General features: G+C 44.5%; 1 protein-coding gene across 2 annotated transcripts in view; it reads left to right on the top strand.

Moving 5' to 3' along the window:
• Nucleotides 1–3,806: 3,806 nt before the first annotated feature.
• The window catches only part of LOC133233451 (beta-hexosaminidase subunit beta-like), a 34,128-nt gene continuing 16,866 nt past the window's right edge, over nucleotides 3,807–21,068 (top strand). Inside the window, exons 1-4 of one of the 2 annotated variants that reach the window (XM_061393260.1) lie at nucleotides 3,807–4,149; nucleotides 10,548–10,693; nucleotides 15,863–15,928; nucleotides 20,944–20,990. In XM_061393260.1, coding sequence (XP_061249244.1) covers nucleotides 3,884–4,149; nucleotides 10,548–10,693; nucleotides 15,863–15,928; nucleotides 20,944–20,990 — 525 coding nt within the window. In that variant the 5' untranslated portion in view covers nucleotides 3,807–3,883. Of the gene's footprint in view, nucleotides 4,150–10,547; nucleotides 10,694–15,862; nucleotides 15,929–20,943; nucleotides 20,991–21,068 lie in introns of those variants that run through there. The other variant, XM_061393261.1, reaches the window with a different exon arrangement.

The raw sequence follows: 21,068 nt of genomic DNA on the forward strand, positions 1-21,068 counted from the left end.
TCCATCCTAAAGGAGATCAGTCCTGAGTGATCATTGGAAGGACTGATGTTGAAGCTGAAACTCCAATACTTTGGCCACCTCATGCGAAGAGCTGACTCATTTGAAAAGACCCTGATGCTGGGAAAGATTGAAGGCAGGAGAAGGAGACCACAGAGGATGAGATGGTTGGATGACATCACCGACTCAATGGACATGAGTTTGAGTAAACTCCAGGAGTTGGTGATGGACAGGGAAGCCTGGGGTGCTGCAATTCATGGGGTCACAAAGAGTTGGACACTACTGAGCAATTGAACTGAACTGAATTTATCAGTCCCTGGTAAAGTTCCTGATAAAATCCTTGGGCTTTCCTGGTGGCTCAGCTGGTGAAAAATCTGCCTGCAATGCGGGAGACCTGGGTTCAATCCCTGGGTTGGGAAGATCCCCTGAAGAAAGAAAAGCCTACCCACTGCAGTATTCTAGCCTGGAGAATTCCATAGTCCAGGGAGTCACAATAAGTTGGACATGACTGAGCAACTTTCACTTTCAAGGCTTAGTTTCAGGGAAGAGAATCCACTCCCCTTAGTGTTAACAGAAAGGAATTAAATACAGGATATCAAGTGGCTCACAGAAACTTGAGAGAGCTGAAGAATGTGACTCCTGGCTGAAATTCCCAGAATTGTGACTAGGATCCCAACTGCTTACTGGAGAAGCCTCTACTAGGGATGCTAGTTCTAGAATCTACACCAGGGAAAGAGATACCTCATGCATGGTCTCTGTCCCCGCCTAACTCTCTTCTGAATAACACTCTGAAGTAACCATTATATCTAATAACAGAAACTAAAAGCTATGGAATCTCTGTAGCGTGGCAGTCTGGGAAATGTAGTTTCCAGCCTCTGTAATATAGGAAGACATAGTAGAAGGCATTTGAAACAGATGGATGCTGAGTGACCCAGTTCCAGGCACCAAGACTTTCTGAGCACTAGCTGTCCTGAACTCCTTGTGTGGTGCCCTGCAATAAACACTATATTCATTGACAGAGGAAAGTGGATGTGGAGTGTTGAAGGAGAGCTGAGATTCCCACCAGGTGGCACTGTTTAATAGATAAGGGAATGAGAGAAGCTAATCTCTGCTGCTAGCCTGGTGGGCTGCCGTCTATGGGGTCGCACGGAGTTGGACACGACTGAAGTGACTTAGCAGCAATCTTCGAAAAACTGGGAGAAACCTTTTCCAGCTGCCAAACCAAATTGAACTCCAAATCCTCTCGCCCTTCTGGGAGAGCCCAGTTCAGTATTACTATGGCAAATGGAACTCAACCTGTTTTCATGATTGCAATGTTTTCATAATTTCAGAATATACAAATATTTCAGGCTTGTTTATGGGTATGTTGTGAGTGCAGAGAAAGGTAGTCAGAGGGAAGATCCAGGTCTAATATCAGGGGCTGTCTCCCAAACACAGGCTCTTTACCTTTCCTCAGGAATTAGGCTGCTTTACCCACATGTCTGCCCAGGTCCTAGGCTGTCCACTCATCTCAATTAATTGTCACATTCTGTGAGGTTGCTGAACTTCATCACTCAGCATCCACCTGTTTCAAATGCCTTCTACTATGTCTTCCTATATTACAGAGGCTGGAAACTACATTTCCCAGACTGCCACGCTACAGAGATTCCAGAGCTTTTAGTTTCTGTCATTAGATATAATGGTTATTTCAGAGTGTTATTCAGAAGAGAGTTAGGCGGGGACAGAGACCATGCATGAGGTATCCCTTTCCCTGGTGTAGATTCTAGAACTAGCATCCCTAGTAGAGGCTTCTCCAGTAAGCAGTTGGGATCCTAGTCACAATTCTGGGAATTTCAGCCAAGAGTCACGTTCTTCAGCTCTCTCAAGTTTCTGTGAGCCACTTGATATCCTGTATTTAATTCCTTTCTGTTAACACTAAGGGGAGTGGATTCTCTTCCCTGAAACTAAGCCTTGAAAGTGAAAGTTGCTCAGTGACTTATTGTGACTCCCTGGACTATGGAATTCTCCAGGCTAGAATACTGCAGTGGGCAGCCTTTTCCTTCTCCAGAGGATCTTCCCAACCCAGGGATTGAACCCAGGTCTCCCGCATTGCAGGTAGATGTGTCATCAGCTGAGCCACCAGGGAAGCCCAAGGATTTTACCAGGGACTGATAAATTATCTATCCATAAACTTGAGCTAGAGGGACTTCTCTGGTGGACAGTGATTTAGACTCTAAACTTCCAGTGCAGCGGGTTAGGATTTAAGTTCACACATACCACATGTTGAGGCCAAAAAAAAAGCCTTAGCTAGAAATAAATTGCCTATTGTCGCCTTGCCCCTCACTCCTCAGGGATGATTGATCCAAAAATACTGTGTGAATAAGTTATTTTTTAAAAAAAATTATTCAGACATTCAGGACTATTGAAGGAGGTGCCAAGGCAATCACAATAGGGGAGAGAAGTCAGGCTCAACTCTGAAGACAAGAAAGACAGCTGGGGTTTTATAGCCAATGAGCAGAGGGCAGCCGTGGTCTGTGGACAGAGAATTGTGAAGAGGAGACATCAAGAGTAAGGGAGATTCTTGCCAAACCAACCTAATAGAATTCTTGCTACAGGATCCCAGGGTGATCCCATATCAAGGGTGGTGGTGGGGGATTCTTAATTCATTAACTTCTCAGGATCCTTGCTAGAACTGGGCTATGCTAGTCAAGAAGAGGGTTTAAGAGAGCCTGACTAAAGTTTGGTTAAGGAGAACCTCTTTGCCAGTTGATAGATGGAAACATAAGCTGGAAACAAGGTTGCCGGGAGAAATATCAATAACCTGATTTATGCAGATGACACCATCCTTACGCAGAAAGTGAAGAAGAACTAAAGAGCCTCTTGATGAAAGTGAAAGAGGAGAGTGCAAAAGTTGGCTTAAAGCCCAACATTTAGAAAACTAAGATCATGGCATCCGGTCCCATCACTTCATGGCAGATAGATGGGGAAACAGTGTTAGATTTTATTTTTCTGGGCTCCAAAATCACTGCAGATGGTGACTGCAGCCATGAAATTAAAAGACGCTTACTCCCTGGAAGGAAAGTTATGACCAACCTAGACAGCATATTCAAAACCAGAGACATTACTTTGCCAACAAAGGTCCGTCTAGTCAAGGCTATGTTTTTCCAGTGGTCACGTATGGATGTGAGAGTTGGACCATGAATAAAGCTGAGCGCCGAAGAATTGATGCTTTTGAACTGTGGTGTTGGAGAAGACTCTTGAGAGTCCCTTGGACTGCAAGGAGATCCAACCAGTCCATCCTAAAGGAGATCAGTCCTGTGTGTTCATTGGAAGGACTGATGTTGAAGCTGAAACTCCAATCCTTTGGCTACCTGATATGGAGAGCTGACTCATTTGAAAAGACCCTGATGCTGGTAAAGATTGAGGGCAGGAGGAGAAAGGGACGACAGAGGATGAGATGTTTGGATGGCATCACCGACTCGATGGACATGGGTTTGGGTGGACTCCGGGAGTTGGTGATGCACAGGGAGGCCTAGCGTGCTGCAATTTATGGGGTCGCAAAGAGTCGGACACGACTGAGCGACTGAACTGAACTGAACTGAGCCACCCTGGTTATTTGGTGTTAGGGGCGGGAGGAAGTTGGGCGTCCGTTCTGCAGTTTCACTGAGGCGAGCTGCTGCAAGAACCCCAGCGCTACCAGTGGGAAGTTTGGGCAGGGAAGAAACCCGGGTTGGGCTGTGGGCGGACGGCTGCTGCGGCCGGGCGCTGGTCCGCAAGGCTGCCCAAGCCCTCTGGAGGCGGAGCACAGTCAGCTGACTCTCGGACTCGCTCGCTCTCCGGCGGGATCAGGAGCCGAGGCGGCGGCCGGTGCTTACGGGGTGGCCGGGTAGAGAGCAGCTGAGCATCCATGGAGCAACGCGGGCTGGGGAGGCTGAGGCTACCCGGGCTGCTGGCGCTGCTGGCGGGGCTGGTAGTGCAGGCGGCGCTGGGGACGCGAAGGACGCAGACCCCGCGCCTCTCTGCTTCGCGGGACCTGAATCTTTGGCCCCTGCCTCTCTCTGTGATGACGACCCCGCGCTTGCTTTATCTCTCACCCAGAAACGACTTCTTCGGGCACAGCCCCACTTCCAAGGCTGGCCCCTCCTGCGCAGTCCTGCAGGAAGCGTTTCGGCGGTGAGCGCTCCCGACGGGCGGCTAGGGAGGGGACCCGGACACACCGGGACGGGGAGGGACGGACCACCCTGGGACGCAGCGGAGGCGCGGGGGCCGAGAGGAGGAGCATCTGAGAGCCTCTTACCACCTGCACAGCCATCCAGCCTCGCCGACGCTCTTGCCCCTATTTGACAGGTGAACCGGCCAGTGACCAGACCAAAGTCACGGGTCTAGAAGAGAGCAGAGCCCGCTTGAACCAGCAGGGACTGAAACCCAAGCTCTTCCCCTGACCTCCCGTTCCCTGCCCTCACCCCCGCCTCCTAAGGGACTTCCTGGGTGCTCTGGAACCCTGTTTTGGGTGCAGGATATTGAGCGGAAGGAGTAGGGTGCTCAGAGTTTGTGGCCATGTTCGCCTCGGAGAATGGAGTGGATGGAGGGTTAAAGGCAGTTTATCTGGAGGGAATTCTAAGAGAAAGATGGGTTCTTAAAGTTTGGGGACTAGGGGTTTCCCGAAGTGGCTTGTCGTTGATAGGCAATCTCTCCTCCCCCAATCTGGTAACAGTTCAGGTGGCAGAAAGTCCTAAGGTTGAAGCATTGCCCCAAACTCCCCTTCCCTTCCAAAATCCCTGTTCCATGCAAAGTGCTGGATAGTTTCTCCTAACTACTTTGGTATGTCACTGCGCTGCAGTACCTGCTTCTCCTTTTGTTTGCCAGAAACACTTATGTGCTTGCTCTCCCAGCTTCCTGTTTAGATCCTTAGCACCTCTCAGCCCTCCAGCCTCAGGTCTGTAACCTCATTGGCCACAGGGTGAATTGTGTAGTAGGGAGGCAGCCCACAGTGCTAGCTTTTCTTTTTTTTTATAAAATTGATGTCAAGTTGATTGGGGGGTGTGGGGTGGGGCTTCTCTGGTGGTTCAGCTGGAAAGAATCTGCCTGCCAATGCAGGAGACACAAGAGACATGGGTTCCATCCCTACCTGGGTGGGGAAGATCCCCTGGAGGAGGAGATGGCAACCACTCCAGCATTCTTGCCTGGAAAAGCCCCATGGACTGAGGAGCCTGGTGGGCTACAGTCCCTGGGGTCACAAAGGGTGGGACACGACTTACTGACTGAGCAACAGTAGGAGTTGATTTGTGGTGTTGTGCCACAGCGCTAGCTTTGCTAACTACACCGTGTGCAAGGCGACTGCCCTTGGGGAGATGTCTCAAGAAGCCTCAGTCTTCGACCTGTCCTAAAGGACAGGACTGTCGTAAAGGTGCCCTGAAGGAGTGTGGTTTGGTGCCCACTGTACACGTCCTTCCCTCCCTCAGATTTTGGTCCTTGTTCCCTGAGGTCGTTAGAGCTTAATTGTGCTTGCAGGACACCACGCAGCTGGGAGGTAAATGCAGGACTAGTCAAATTAGCACCTGCTGACCCCAGCTAGGCCTTGGACTTAGGCTTAGGCCGCAGAGACTTACGAAGTCGATGGCAGAGATGGTTTCTTCTCCTTCAGTTGGGAACCACTAAATAAGAAGAGGGACCATGTTACCCTCATTTTGGATGCATACTCTAGGGAGCCTTTGGTGTTGAATTTGCCATCAGGTCAGAATGGCTAGAGTCTGGGTGAAGAAGTAGCATCAAGGTGGTTGATTACCAGCCTTGGGATATTGAGAAGGAAAAAGTACCTGAAGGCCATTTAATGGAAGATCTTGACTTGGGAATCTTTTAAAAATAAACACATCTCATTTGCCCTGGGACTCAGTTCGTAAAACTGGATTTTCCTTCTGTGCTAGTAAAACAAGGACACAGTGATAAGCTGAATGGTATGAGTATGGCAAGAAAGCGTGGATGATGTAAGGCAACCATGGTTAGATAAGCCGAACTTGAATAAGCTGTGAGATGGTTTGAAAAACAAGGCTTGGCATCCTAAGGAAGTGCAGGGAGTTATCTGAGGACTTTGCGTAACTAATTTGTGCCCTGTGTGGCAAGCAGCTATTAATTATACCCTGCATGTTAGGAAGCAGGCTATAAAACATTAGCCCTTATGGCTGAGACTTGAAAGCATTCAGGAGAGTGTTCTAGGAAGCAAGGAGGGGCCTTTATTGTTTCAGAGAAAAGGCATGATGGTGTTGAAAAGGTTTAGAGATGATGGGGTGTTCTAGAATGTGTAGGCCATGGAGAACAGGTAAAACCGAAGCCCCAGTGTGTTCAGATCCTCATGGCTCCTGTCTCCTGAAGAACCCACTTGTATCAACCCCTGCTTTGAAACAGTATGCATTTTGCAGGCAGAGTTCTGTCTGTCTGGTACGTGGCTGCTTCCTTAGCTTTTAGAACAAGATCACATGCCAGTTTTTTCTTTTTCTTCTTGCCTTTTTCTCTCCTTGGTTAACTGAAATTTTAGTTTCAGATCCCGACAAGCTAAAATGGGCTTCCCTGGTGGCTCATATGGTAAGGAATCTGCCTGCAATGCAGGAGAGCCATGTTCAATCCCTGGGTCAGGAATATCCCCTGGTGAAAGGAGTGGCTACCCTCTCAAGTATCTTGCCTGGAGAATTCCACGGACAGAGGAGCCAGGCAGGCTACAGTCCATGGGGTGGCAAAGAGGTGGAGACGACGGAGCTACTGACTGTTCACATGCACCTTGGATACTATTGAGTCCGATCCCTTAGAGTTTTCTATTCAGTTCAGTCGCTCAGTTGTGTCCCACTCTTTATGACCCCATGGACTGCAGCATGCCAGGCCTCCCTGTCCATCAGAAACTCCCAGGGTTTACTTAAACTCATGTCCATTGAATATATGATGCCATCCAACCATCTCATCCTCTGTCGTCCCCTTTTCCTCTCGCCTTCAATCTTTCCCAGCATCAGGGTCTTTTCAAATGAGTCAGTTCTTTGCATCAGGTGGCCAAAGTATTGAAGTTTCAGCTTCAGCATCAGTCCTTCCAATGAATATTCAGGACAGATTTCCTTTAGGATGGACTGGTTGGATCTCCTTGCAGTCCGAGGGACTCTCAAGAGTCTTCTCTAACACCTCAGTTCGAAAGTATCAATTCTTCTGCACACAGCTTTCTTTATAGTCCAACTCTCACATCCATACATGACTACTGGGAAAACCATTGTATTAACTAGAGTTTTCTGTTAGAGTTCTAATATCTAGGGCCAAGATTTCTTTATTTGGGACAAGCCAGCACCTGACTCAAAGCTGCCAACAGCTTTAATTTCCTTTAAAAAATTTTTTTTAATTATGGTAGTATATACACAAGATTGCTATGTGCTCAGTTGTGTCTGACTTGTTGTCACCCCATGGACTGTAGCCCTTAAGCCGCCTCTACCCATATAATTTTCTAAGCAAGAATACTGGAGTGGGTTGTCATTTCCTGCTCCAGGGGATCTTCCCAACCCAGGGATGGAACCACCATCTCTGTGTCTCCTGCATTGGCAACTGGGTTCTTTACCACTAGCGCGACCTGGGAAGCCCTCAGTTCAGTTCAGTTCAGTTCAGTCACTGAGTCGTGTCCGACTCTTTGCAACCCCATGAATCACAGCACACCAGGCCTCCCTGTCCATCACCAACTCCCGGAGTTTACTCAAACTCATGTCCATTGAGTCGGTGATGTCATCCAGCCATGTCACCCTCTGTCATCCCCTTCTCCTCCTGCCCCCAGTCCCTCACAGCATCAGAGTCTTTTCCAATGAGTCAACTCTTCGCATGAGGTGGCCAAAGTACTGGAGTTTCAGCTTTAGCATCAGTCCTTCCAATGAACACCAGGACTGATCTCCTTTAGACTGGACTGGTTGGATCTCCTTGCAGTCCAAGGGACTCTCAAGAGTCTTCTCCAACACCACAGCACAAAAGCATCAATTCTTCAGCGCTCAGCTTTCTTCACAGTCCAACTCTCAAATCCATACATGACCACTGGAAAAACCATAGCCTTGACTAGATGGACCTTTGTTGGCAAAGTAATGTCTCTGCTTTTGAATGTGCTGTCTAGGTTGGTCATAACTTTTCTTCTAAAGAGTAAGCGTCTTTTAATTTCATTGCTGCAATCACCATCTGCAGTGATTTTGGAGCCCAGAAAAATAAAGTTAGCCACTGTTTCCACTGTTTCCCCATCTATTTCCCATGAAGTGATGGGACCAGATGCCATAATCTTAGGATGGCTGTATTAACCATTTTTAGCTATACAGTTTAGTGATCTTCATTTCCTTTTGAATCTGTCAGGATTTTTTGATTGAGACTTCCTTGGTGGTCCAGGGGCTTAGACTTCCTGGACGTTGCCAATGCAGGGGCCCAGGTTCAGTCCTCAGTAGGGGAACTAGATCCCACAGGCCAGAACTAATGCTCAGCCCTGCTAAGTAAATAAATAATGTATTTTTAAATTATAAAAAGATTTTCCTCAGCACCTTTACCTGTCTCACTGTGGTTAACTGGTTATATGGAAGTCACTGGTTATCTTCCATATACTTCCAAGTTCATCAGAACTTTCTCATCTCTCCTTGCTGCTGCTAAGTCACTTCAGCCGTGTCCGACTCTGTGCGACCCCATAGACGGCAGCCCACCAGGCTCCCCTGTCCCTGGGGTTCTCCAGGCAGGAACTCTGGAGTGGGTTGCCATTTCCTTCTCCAGTGCATGAAAGTGAAAAGTGAAAGTGAAGTCGCTCAGTCATGTCCGACTCTCAGCGACCCCATGGACTGCAGCCTACCAGGCTCTTCCATCCATGGGATTTTCCAGGCAAGAGTTCTGGAGTGGGGTGCCATTGCCTTCTCCGAGTCAGGTACCAGCAGAATGTAAAATTTCCAGGCCCTAGTGAGGATTCTTTGGTTGGAAGATATTTGGGATAGTTAGGATACTTTGGTTAGAAGGTGACAGGAGCCCCTACTCAGTCTGGCTTGAGCAAAAAGAAAACCTGCTATCTCACATGTTGTCGTTCAGTTGCCCAGTTGTGTCTAACTCTCCGTGACCTCATGGAGGCAGCAGGCCAGACCTCTGTCCCTCACCATCTTCTGAAGTTTGCCCAAGTTCATATCTGTTGCCTTGGTGATTCCATCCTGCCATCTCATCCTATGACATCCTCTTCTTCTGCCCTCAATCTTTCCCAGCATCAGTGACTTTTCCAATGAGTCAGCTGTTCACATCAGATGACCAAAATAGTGGAGCTTCAGCTTCAGCATCAGTCCTTCCAGTGAATAGTCAGGGTTGGTCTCCCCTTAGGATTGGCTGGTTTGATCTCCTTGCTATCCAAGGGACTCTCAGAAGTCTTCAGCACCACAGTTTGAAGGCATCAATTCTTTGGTGCTCTGCCTTCTTTACAGTCCAACTCTCACAACCATACGTGACCACTGGGAAGACCACAGCCTTGACTATACAGACCTTTCTACAGAGTAATGTCTGTGCTTTCCAACATACTTGTCTAGGTTTGTCATAGCTTTCCTGCCAAGAAACAAATATCTTCCAATTTCATGGCTACAGTCACCATCCACAGTGATTTTAGAACCCAAGAAGATGAAATCTGTCACTGACTTCAACTTTTTCCCCCTCTATTTTCCATGAAGTAATGGGGCCAGTAGCTCATTTGATAAAGAATCTGCCTGCAAAGCAGGAGACCCTGGTTCAATTCCTGGGTCGGGAAGATTCTCTGGAGAAGGAAATGGCAACCCACTCCAATATTCTTGCCTGGAGCCTTGCAGGCTCCTCTGTCCATGGGGTCGTAAGAGTCAGACTCGACTTAGTGTCTCAACCACCACCTAATGGGGCCAGATGGCATGATCTTAGTGTTTTTAATGTTTAGTTTTAAGCCAGCTCTTTCTCTCCCCTCCTTCACCCTCATCAGGAGGCTTTCTAGTTCCTCTTCTCTCTCTGCCCTTAGAGTGGCATCATCCATGTATCTGAGCTTCTCCCGCCTATCTTGATTTCAGCTTGTAACTCATCCAGCCTGGCATTTCTCATGGTGTGCTCAGCATACAGCAGACAGCCCTGTCAGCATAGAGATTAAGCAAACAGGGTGACAGCAGACAGCCCTGTCTCCTCCTTTCTCAAACTTGAACTATTCAGTTGTTGGTGGCTCAGATGGTAAAGTATCTCACACATTGAGAAGTCCAAAAGCAGGCAGGATTTCAGGGCTAGTTGGATACGTGGCTCAACAGTATCGTTAGGAAATCTGTATTCTCGTCATCTCTGACCTGCTTTCTTTGGTGTGGCTGATACTTGTGTAGCTGTCACATACAGAGAAAGTTTTCTTCTTGGTGCTCACCTCTGAGAGGAAGCTTCCTCCTCCCCTCCTCCCCGCCCTCCCCCATCACTAGTCAGAATGAGCTTGCACACCCAGCTTCACACACCTCGTGAAAGACAGGGCAGCCTGGTGTGTAGTCATATAGTCAGACCCAACATAGCGAATGAACAACAATGGTTTAAAAACTTGTTTGAATATCTCTCTCATACAGATATTATGACTATATTTTTGGTTTCTACAAGTGGCCTCTTGGCTCTGATAATATTCCAAGGGAAATGGAGTTACAGAAACTTGAAGTCTCAGTCATCATGGACCCAGAGTGTGACAGTTTCCCCAGCATCACTTCGGATGAGTCTTGTGAGTACCTGTGTCATGGGGATGGACTGTACACAAAGCTGCTTGTTACAGACTCCAGGGCCAGAAGCTGACTCTACTCCATGAACTATTGTGAGCTCGTAACCAGCGAGTTTATAATTATTATTTAAAAAATAACTATGAGGGAACTTCACTGGTGGTCCAGTGGTTAAGACTCTGCACTTCCACTGCAGGGAGCACAGGTTTGATCGTTGGATGGGGAACCAAAGTCCCACATGCTGCACACTGGCAATAATAAATAACTAAATAATTACTGTTAAAAGTCTGATGGCAAAACTAAAACATAATCATTGCAGAAATCTTTAAGTACAGTAAGTGAAGAGGAGGAATTAAATTATTCATAATCCTGGCACTCAGAGTTAACCTTTGTTACTTAGATTTTTTTTTTTGCAGAGTAATACATTTGAATGTTTTATATACATATAAATAAAAGCATAAGATAAAGAATGGCATGAAAAAGGGGTCTAGTTCTGTACATGTGGTTTTTCTGTTTTTCTCTTTTGCATGTGCTATGCTAAGTTGCTTCAGTCGTGTCTGACTCTTTGAGACCCCAGGGACTGTACTCTGCCAGACTCCTCTGTCCATGGGATTTCCCAGGCAAGAACACAGGAGTGGTTTGCCATTCCTTTTCCAGAGGATCGTCATAACCAAGGGACTGAACCCGCATTTCTCATGTCTCCTGCATTGGCATGCGAGTTCTTCACAACCAGCACAACCTGGGAAGCCTCTTTTTTGCGTACGAGCATGAATTTCAACAAATATTTTTCAATGACAGCATTTTTAGTGGCTGAATAATGTTCAACCAACTGTATGGATGTGCCAAATCTTACTTGGCTTATCCCTTAATTTAAGACATCTAGATAGTTTATTTTGAAATTTAGCCTGCGTTTATAGGCATGATCTTTCTTTCCTTCTTTTTTTTGGGCACAGTATGTGTGATCTTAGTTCCCTGACCATGCATTGAACCTGTGCCCCTTGCAGTGGAAACACAAAGTCTTAACCACTGGACCTCCAGAGAAGTCCTGACATGATTTCGGTTTATAATTAAGTTGACACATAGATAATGCAGAACTGAGAGGGATGAAGTTTTCCACTTTTCATTTATGTTTATGTTGTATTATATTTCTATTCCACCTTCATTTATATTGATTGAAAACATAATCAACATTAAGCTATGTGATTTTTTGTTTGCATAAAATATTATTCTCCAAGGCTTTTCCTAACTTGTTCTAGAAAGAATAAACAGATGGGCAGACCTTTTTCATAGCATGTACCAACTGGAAATTACGTGGAATTGTATCAAGGAATCAAAGAGGAGCAATGGGTGATTTAAGATGAGTGCAGAAAGAGCAGGCTGGTGAGTCAGGTGTCAAAATAGAAAGGAAAATGCACATCTTAGAGAAAAGAGTAACCCCTTTGTTCTCAGATTGCCTCATAGACAGTTAAAGTCCATCTCTTCATCCTTTTGGTTAGATTAGAGATGAGATTTCTTGATGCCTTGATACATCTTTTTGCAAAAGAACTTCATTTCTCTTCCATTCTGTGGCTGTTCTTAGAAGAGAAACAGGACGGTTTGCCCACATTAGTCATGTGAGTTGACAGCACTCAGACACTTTATGAATTAGATTTTGCAATCTGAATTGAGAAATGATCAGTAAATTAGCAAGGAATCTTTGCCGACTGGCAGTACAATGACATATTGTAAAATCCAAACAATGGAATGTGTCGAGGCTGGGGAGTTACAGTCTGTCTTGCATTCAGCTTTGCAAACCCCATTTTTCTGAAAGAGAGACTTCTGAGGATAAGCTACCCATGAAATATTCTGGTTAAAGGATAAACTAGTTTTAAAGTAGTTGATGATGATGATAGAAGTAACACACAAATGGAAATAACAAGATATCAACCATTGTCCAAAGGGTATGAGGAAATCTTGGAGAAACTGACGAGTGTCAACAGCAGCATCAAGTAAAATAAAAACAGGCATCTCCTCAGAACCAGATGTAGACTGATTTCTACCATAGAGAAGTCATTACATACATTAAGAATGCTCTCTGTGGTTTGTCTGCCACAGTGAATGTTTATAAGCAAAACGAAGTGTTCTTCACTAGAAGAATGGCTGCATATATCTTGTCAGTTGACACTAGAGAATACTCTTCAACAATTGAGAATGAACGAGTGGAGTTACAGGGCTTCTCTAGTGGTCCAGTGTTTAAGAATCTGCGTGCCAATAGAGAGGATGCGCGTTTCACCCCCTGATCTGGGAAGATCCCATATGCTGAGGAGCAGCTAAACCCCACAGCCACAACTACTGCGCCCATGTGCCAGGCGACTGAAGCCTGCGTGCCTGAGAGCCTGTGCTCTGCACAAGAGAGACGACCACAGCGAGACCCCCGTGCACTGCCACTCGAGAGGAGTCCCCGCCCGCCGCAGCTAGAGAAAGCCCACGCGCAGCAGTGACGACCCAGTGCAGCACACGCCAATACACACAGTACTTAAAGAAGAAGTGGAGACAGAACGACACGGAGGACTTGCCAAGATACACTGCTGAGCTGGGCAAGGGAAGACGCATCACACTGTGTGCAGGAGGGTCCCGTTTATATAGCAGCATGTACAGGAAGGTGCACGTAAAGCAGCATTCCGTTCCTTGTCGCGTGGACATAGCAGCGCCCAGGAAAGGCCCTGCTGTTTCCTCTAAGGCAAGAAGGGGCAGTTCAGTGGGCATCTCACGGGGGATTTCAGTCTTACCTATAACATTTTATTAAAAAGAGGAACCCATTGCTGTTATTTGCATGTAAACCCTTCAAAACAACAGTGTGGTGCAAAAAGTATAGAAAGGGATAACTGAAAGAGAGATGCCTTCGTTCCACCTCAGGGAGCCTATCAGTGTTAAGACTAAGAATTCGGCTTTGAAATAAAAATTCTATAGCTTATTTGTCCGTATATTCAGGAAACACAGTCTCCTCCTTATGGCTTTATGTGTGTGGTTTTGCATTGGGTTGAATCAGAATCCTTTTAAGTATCAGCCAGTCCTCAGCTGTTGGGAATAATTGGCATCAGGTGTATGCCACCTGTTAATGGTTTAGACAAGTCTTTGTGCTGACTGATTCCAGGAGATCTCAGAAGTGGAATGTGGCAAAAACTGGCTTTTAAACCGTGACCAGTGAAATGGTGAGTTCTATTTAGGGAGCTTAACCTAAGGATTTAATAGCGGGGGAGGAATCGTGATTCGACTGTGGTCATAACAGCAATACTGTTCTTAGCCTGGCCTTTAGCTAACTCTCAACTGTTCATCTGATGGAAAGGCTTCCTTGTCAGAAGAATGTCACCGGATTGTTGGCTGTTGATAGAGCTGTTTTCCCTATGTGTAGCCAACTGTTAGGCAGCAGCCTGGGTGATAGTGGTGCAGGGTGATGATGAAGCAGAGACACCATGTTAAATCATGACCCTGCAGCCCTTGAGTGTCTGCTGTTGCAGAGTCTTCCCGGTCTCATCCCTTTAGCTTTCCACCTCTCTGTGCCTTCTGGTGCCTTACTTTTTCTGTGGATGAGCCCACGAGAAAGCTCTCTCAACACTGAAATGACTGTTGGGACAGCCTCTAGTTGCAGTGCGTGCGCTCAGTTGCACCTCGGCATGTGGGACCTTAGCTCCCCAACCAAAGATTGAACTCCTGTCCCCTGCGTTGGAAGGCAGATTCTGGACGACAAGCAAGATCCCAGCAAGTGAGTGGTAAGGAAGATTCAGGACAATGTTAGGGGTATTAGGTACGGGGCAAGTTGGGGCACAGGGAGAGAAGGGCTGGAGTAGAGAAATCTCTGGTCTTACAGAGTGCAAGACTGATACCAGAGGCTTCATCAAAGAATTATGGGCACTGAGGAGTTTTCCCTTTTGACTTAAATTCTTAGCTTAAGTAAGACCCTGCTCTATAGAGGGGTAGCGGGAGAGAACTCTCCAGTAAGGGAGAATGAGGTATCATGGAGATGACACCCAGGTTCCTGACTTGAGCTACTCGGCTGGCTGGAGTGAGGAGAGGATGAGTCCAGAGCCCAGCAAGTGAGAAGAGGGAAGAGTTCAATCTGGGGCTTGTGGAGTTTAAGGAAGAACCTCCGAGATTTCTGGGGCTTCCCTGGTAGCTTAGCTGGTAAAGAATTCGCCTGCAGTGCAGGAGACCCTGGTTTGATTCCTGGTTTGTGAAGATCCCCTGGAGAAGGGGGTCGCAAAGAGTCGGACAGGACTGAGCAACTTTCACTTTTCACGGGACTTCTAAGTGAGGATATACAGAAGGCAGTTGGAGAAACAGGTTTGGAGCTCAGGAGAAAAGAAAGATCCAGAAATACAATGATATGTTTTGGGAAATGTACTGTGTATCATTGAAGGAAAAAGCAAACATTCTTCCTTCCAGTTTCACTGAGGCACAACTGACACCCAGCACCGTGCAGGTCCAGGTGTGCAGTGCAGTGATCTGACTCACATACGTCGTGAAATGATCGTCTCAGGAAATTAGTGACCGTCATCTCATGTACATACAAAATTAAAGACAGAAAAACATTTTTTCTTGATTAGAACTCTTACGATTTACTCTCTGGACAGCTTTCGTGTATAGCACACAGCCGTGCTAACTGTTCATCATGTTGTGCATTACGTCCCTGGTACTCATTTATCTTATAACCAGAAGTGAGTACCTTTTGCCTGCCTTTGTCCAGTTACCACCCGCCTCTGGTAACCAAGAGTCTTCTCTGTCCTTCTGTGAGCTTGCTTGTTTTTGGAGTATAATTACCTTACGACACTGTGTTCACTCCCCTTTCACAACGTGGTGAGTCAGTATTTCTGTCCATTTTTACACATAAGCCGAACTCAGGACTCTGTTCTGATGGAAAGGCTACCTCGTCAGAAGACTGTCACCCGATGACTCGCTGTGGATAGACCTGTTTTCCCTAGGTGTCACCAGCTGTCACGCGCCACCCTGAGTGCTGGTGGCCGTGCAGGTGATGAGGAAGCAGAGGGTTTTTATTCTTTCCTGGGTTTTTGAGGTATAATTGACATAACATTATATTAGTTTCAGGTTTACAGCATAATGATTTGATATTTGTATATAATGTAAAATGTTACCATCTGTCACCAACAAGAGACATTTTTTTCTTTTTTCCAATACAGATACTTTACTGGTGAAAGGACCAGTGGCCACGCTCACTGCCAACAGGGTTTGGGGAGTATTACGAGGTAAGTTCTATGTAGTTTCATTGTTATTTTCTAGTAAGGAAATAGTTTCAGTTGCCACTTTGGGAAATCAAGCATATTAGTAGAAAACTTTGCTTCCTTGGGCCCTTTATAGATTTGTTGGGTATTTCCAAAACAATTTCCATTCAGTACTGTATATACCACTAAGATCATTTATATATACCACTTAATGAAAGATCATTTGACCTTTTAAAAATGTTTGAAGGTTATTGCATTCATAATGCTGCAATTCCTTGATGTTCTTGAACTGTAATATTTATTGTTAAAATAAATAGTTAAAATGGCCTTGATGTGCACCAGTTAGATTTTGTTTTATCATGCGTCCCCTCTTGTCACCTTCAGTAGCAAGCATGTCCTTTCTGCATTTGATTTATTAATTCAAACAACAGTATACTCACATTTTTTTCTGTACCAGTCTACTAGTGCAGAAGCAGAAAAACGAAGAGGAAAATCATGTTCCCAATAAAACATGTCCAACTCTCCATGTGTGGTGATGTTTTCTGCTTGCTGTGCTAAGATGCTCATGACCTCAGCGCAGCATAAATGCATGTGCCATGGCATGTGAGAGTCCTTATCGACTCAGCTGGTTCTTCTCCAGTGTCTCCTTTCAGGAGTGGAGTTGTACTTGATCTCATTATCCATTTTCATCTGAATCCACTGGGGAATCAAACGATTCTTCTTCTGTTTCTTGGCCAGGAATGATTTGATCCTGGGAGTCTCAAGAAAAGTTCAGGAACAGAGGCAACCACACACACTATGATGACCTAGAAAAGAAGAGAACCCTTCCCCCATTTTAAATTCCCGTGAATTTAGAAATGTAACAAAGTTTGCAGGAATGCTGTGAAAAGATAAAAATATAATCTAGAGTGATTGGAGGCAGTGAGCCGAGAAGAACCGTAAAGGCTTTTCCTGTGACTTTCAGTCTGAACTTCAAAGTTCAGGCATTGGGACATTTATTTTTGCTGTTGGAAAGCTGCTTTGACCTCTTCTTTTAAGAGGATAAGATTTTATTTTACTGGCTTCCAAATTAGTATGGCTTTGAAAAAGGAGAAGAATAATTTTCTTTAATGTGAGCTAGCCAGCCAAAGTTATAGTAATTAAAAGGAGAGAAGGCTTTGAATTTGACTCAGGTTGAGTGTTATTTAGAATAAAATAATGATTGTTAATGCTATGTTTTATAGTCATAATAATAATGGTATGATTGTGATCTTATTCAAAATAATGACATGAAAATAGCTACAGATACTTACCCCAAATGTAACTTCAGATATTATCATCTAGATTATTTGCATATAATAGGATGTGATGTTAAACTTTTACCAGTCTGGTCTGCCTGTCTTGTCTGGGGCCTGTTAGGAACGTCACCTTTATTGATGTCTGCCCTGATCCACATAAGAACTTTTGAGAGCGTTTTGTGAATCCAGTCCAGGAAGTCCTTATTTTCCGCTTACTGTCAGACTTTGAAAATAACAAATGTGCCATAAATGGTATTTGAGGGTGCTGCCACTTAACAGAAAATTCCAAAGTTATTCTGTATTTGGGAGTAGGAAGGAGGCATAACTGAAGCAACTTTTGAACTTTTCATTCTTCCCTAATTTTCTTGAGGTATAATTGACATAAAATTATATTAGTTTCAGTTTTACAACATAATGATTTGATATTTGTATATAATGCAAATGATCACCACAGTAAGTTTAGTTTCCACCCGTCACCACACATAGTTAGAAAAGAATTGCTTTTCTTATGATGAGAATTTCTGAGATTTACTCTTTTTAGCAACTTGCAAATAGGTAGCACAGTATTTATTAATCACAGTCCTATGCTGGGCCTCACGTCCTAGAACCTATGAATACACGAAAGATTGTACTTTAGACCCCTCACCCGTTTTGCCCACCCCCTACCCCTGCCTCTAGTAACTACCAATCTATTTTTATACTTATGAGCTTGGTTTTTGATTTTTCAGATTCCACATCTAATTGAGATCATGTAGTGTTTGTCTTTCTCTGTCTTATTTCATTTAGCATAACGGCCTTAGGTTCCATCCATGTTGTCGCAAACAGCAAGATTTCCTTCTTTCTGTGGCTGAACAGTATTCCATTGTATACATATGCACACCGCATCTTTATCCATTCATCCCTTGACGGATAGGTTGTTTCCGTATCTTGGCTATTGTAGTTAAGGCTGCAGTGAACACGGAGGTACATATGTTTGGGGTGGAGGGACTTAGTGTTTTGTTTTCTTTGGATAAATACCCAGAGGTGGAATTGCTGGATCATGTGGTAGCTATATAGTGGCTTCACCAGTTTATGTTCCCATGAACAGTACATAAGGGATCCTTTTACTGCATATCCTCGCCAACACTTGTTATTTCTTGTGCTTTTGACCATGGCCATTCTAACAGGTGTGAGGTGATATGTCCCTGTGGTGTTGATTTGCCTTTCCCTGATGGTTAATAGTTAAAGTTATGACCAACCTGGACAGCATATCAAAAAGCAGAGACATTATTTTGTCAACAAAGGTCTGTGTAGTCAAAGCTTTTGTTTTTCCAGTAGACATGTATGGATGTGAGAGTTTGACTATAAAGAAAGCTGAGCGCTGAAGAATTGATGTTTTTGAACTGTGGTGTTGGAGAAGACTCTTGAGAGTCCCTTGGACAGCAAGGAGATCCAACCAGTCCATCCTAAAGGAGATCAGTCCTGAATATTCACTGGAAGGACTGACGCTGAAGCTGGAACTCCAATACTTTGGCCACCTGATGTGAAGAACTGACTCATTTGAAAAGACCCTAATGCTGGGAATGGTTGAAAGCGGGAGGAGAAGGGGATGACAGAGGGTGAGATGGTTGGATGGCATCACTGACTCAATGGACATGAGTTTGAGTAAGCTCCAGGAATTGGGGATGGACAGGGAAGCCTGGCGTGCTGTAGTATATGAGGTCTCCAAGAGTCGGACATGACTGAGCGACTGAACTGAACTGAACTGAACTGATGCTTAATAATGTTGAGAAACTTGTCATGTACATGTTGGCTATTTTTGTGTCTTCCTTGAAAAATATGCCTGTTCACAGTCTTCTACCCATTTTTTAATTGGACTGTTTTTTGCTATTGAGTTGTATGAGTTCTTTGTATATTAACCCCTTAATAGATACATAATTTGCAAGTATCTTCTCCCCTTTGGTAGATTGCCTTTCGTTGATGATTTCTTTTGATGTGCAGAAGCTGTTACTTTGGTGTCGTCCCATTTGTTTATTTTTGCTTTTATTTCTTTTGCTATTGGTGACATATCCAAAAAATTAATTCTTTTTTAAATGTTTAGTAGAATTCACTAGTGAAGCCTTCTGATCCTGGCCTTTTGTTTGTTGGAGATGTTTTATTATTGTTACCATCTCCTTACTAGTAATCAGTCTCAGATTCTGTTTCTTCATAATTCAGTCTTGGTAGGTTTTCCCTCTAGGAGTTTATTCATTTCTTCTAAGTTGTCAAATTTGTTGGCGTATAATTGATCATAGTAGTCTCTTACGATCTTCTGTGTTTTTGTAGTATGTTGTCACATCTTCTCTTTTATTTGAGTTTGTACTACAGGGAAGCCGTGGAGATATTGTGGGTTTGGGTCTAGACCACTGCAGTAAAGTGACTATCTCAGTAAAGGGAGTCACAGAAATATTTTGGTTTCCCAGTGCATGTAAAAGTTATGCTTACAGTATACTGTAGTTTTTCAATAGTACAGCGCAATAGCATTATGTCTTAAAAATAGGTACATACCTTAATTTAAAAATGTTGCATTGTTTAGTCATTAAGTTGTGTTCGACTCTTTGTGACCCCTTGGACTGTAGCCCACCAGGCCCCTCTGTCCATGGGATTTCCCCAGCAAGAATAATGGAGTGGGTTGCCGTTTCCTCCCCCATTTTAAAAATACTTAATTGGTAACAAATACTGATCATCATCTGACAATGCAAGGTTGCTTCAAACCTTTGATTTGTAAAAAAAAAAAAAAAGCAGTTACCTGTGAAGTGCAAGAAACTGAAGTATCCCTGTCTTCTTAGGTTAAAATTTTCCTTGGCAATATAGTTATCAGCTAGAACCATGAATTTTGGTAAAGTCAAGGCTGGATAGAGGACTTGGCCTATAATGTAGGGAATAGTCCACATGCATAAAAAAGTCTCTGCTGTTATAAATAGAACACTGTAAGTTGGGCCTTTATAGTTTCATGGTGTTTTCTGGGCCTCTTTGCCCTCTGTTAAGTTTGCTGCTGCTGCTGCTAAGTCGCTTCAGTCGTGTCCGACTCTGTGTGACCCCATAGACGGCAGCCCACCAGGCCCCGCCGTCCCTGGGATTCTCCAGGCAAGAACACTGGAGTGGGTTGCCATTTCCTCCTCCAATTCGTGAAAGTGAAAAGTGAAAGTGAAGTCGCTCAGTCGTGTCCGACTCTGAGCGACCCCATGGACTGCAGCCTTCCAGGCTCCTCCGTCCATGAGATTTTCCAGGCAAGAGCACTGGAGTGGGGTGCCACTGCCCTCTCCTCTGTTAAGTTTAGGTACCTTCTAAAGTGCCTATGGCAGCCCACTCCAGTGTTCTTGCCTGGAGAATCCCAGGGACGGGGAGCCTGGTGGGCTGCCGTCTATGGGGTCGCACAGAGTCGGACACGACTGAAGCAACTTAGCAGTAGCAAAGTGCCTATAATATTATATTATAAAAATTCTTTCTTATAATGCTATAAATGTATTAAGGAACTGGAATTTTGTTTTCTTAAAACACTATTTTTTTGTGTTTATCATTAAAACAGAAACAATGGTATGGGCACAATTAAGTAAAACATTTTTATCTGATAGCATCAGGGATTTTTTTAAATTGAGCCTTGATTTTAGAGAGCATGTTACAGAGTATAACATATTTAATTTTATTTGCCTTTCCTGGCTATGGTTCTATGCTTGGATAATATATCTTTTATTGTCTCCTTTATAAATTAACACAATAAATTATAAATTTTATTTTCCTCAGGTTTAGAGACCTTTAGCCAGTTGATTTACCAAAATTCATATGGGACTGTAAGTATGATTATTGTATGTTACTAACATTATTGGATGGACATAATAAAACATTCTATAGGAAAAATGTAAACTATT

The sequence above is a fragment of the Bos javanicus genome, chromosome 20, assembly GCF_032452875.1.
Source record: "Bos javanicus breed banteng chromosome 20, ARS-OSU_banteng_1.0, whole genome shotgun sequence".
Classification (NCBI taxonomy): domain Eukaryota; kingdom Metazoa; phylum Chordata; class Mammalia; order Artiodactyla; family Bovidae; genus Bos; species Bos javanicus.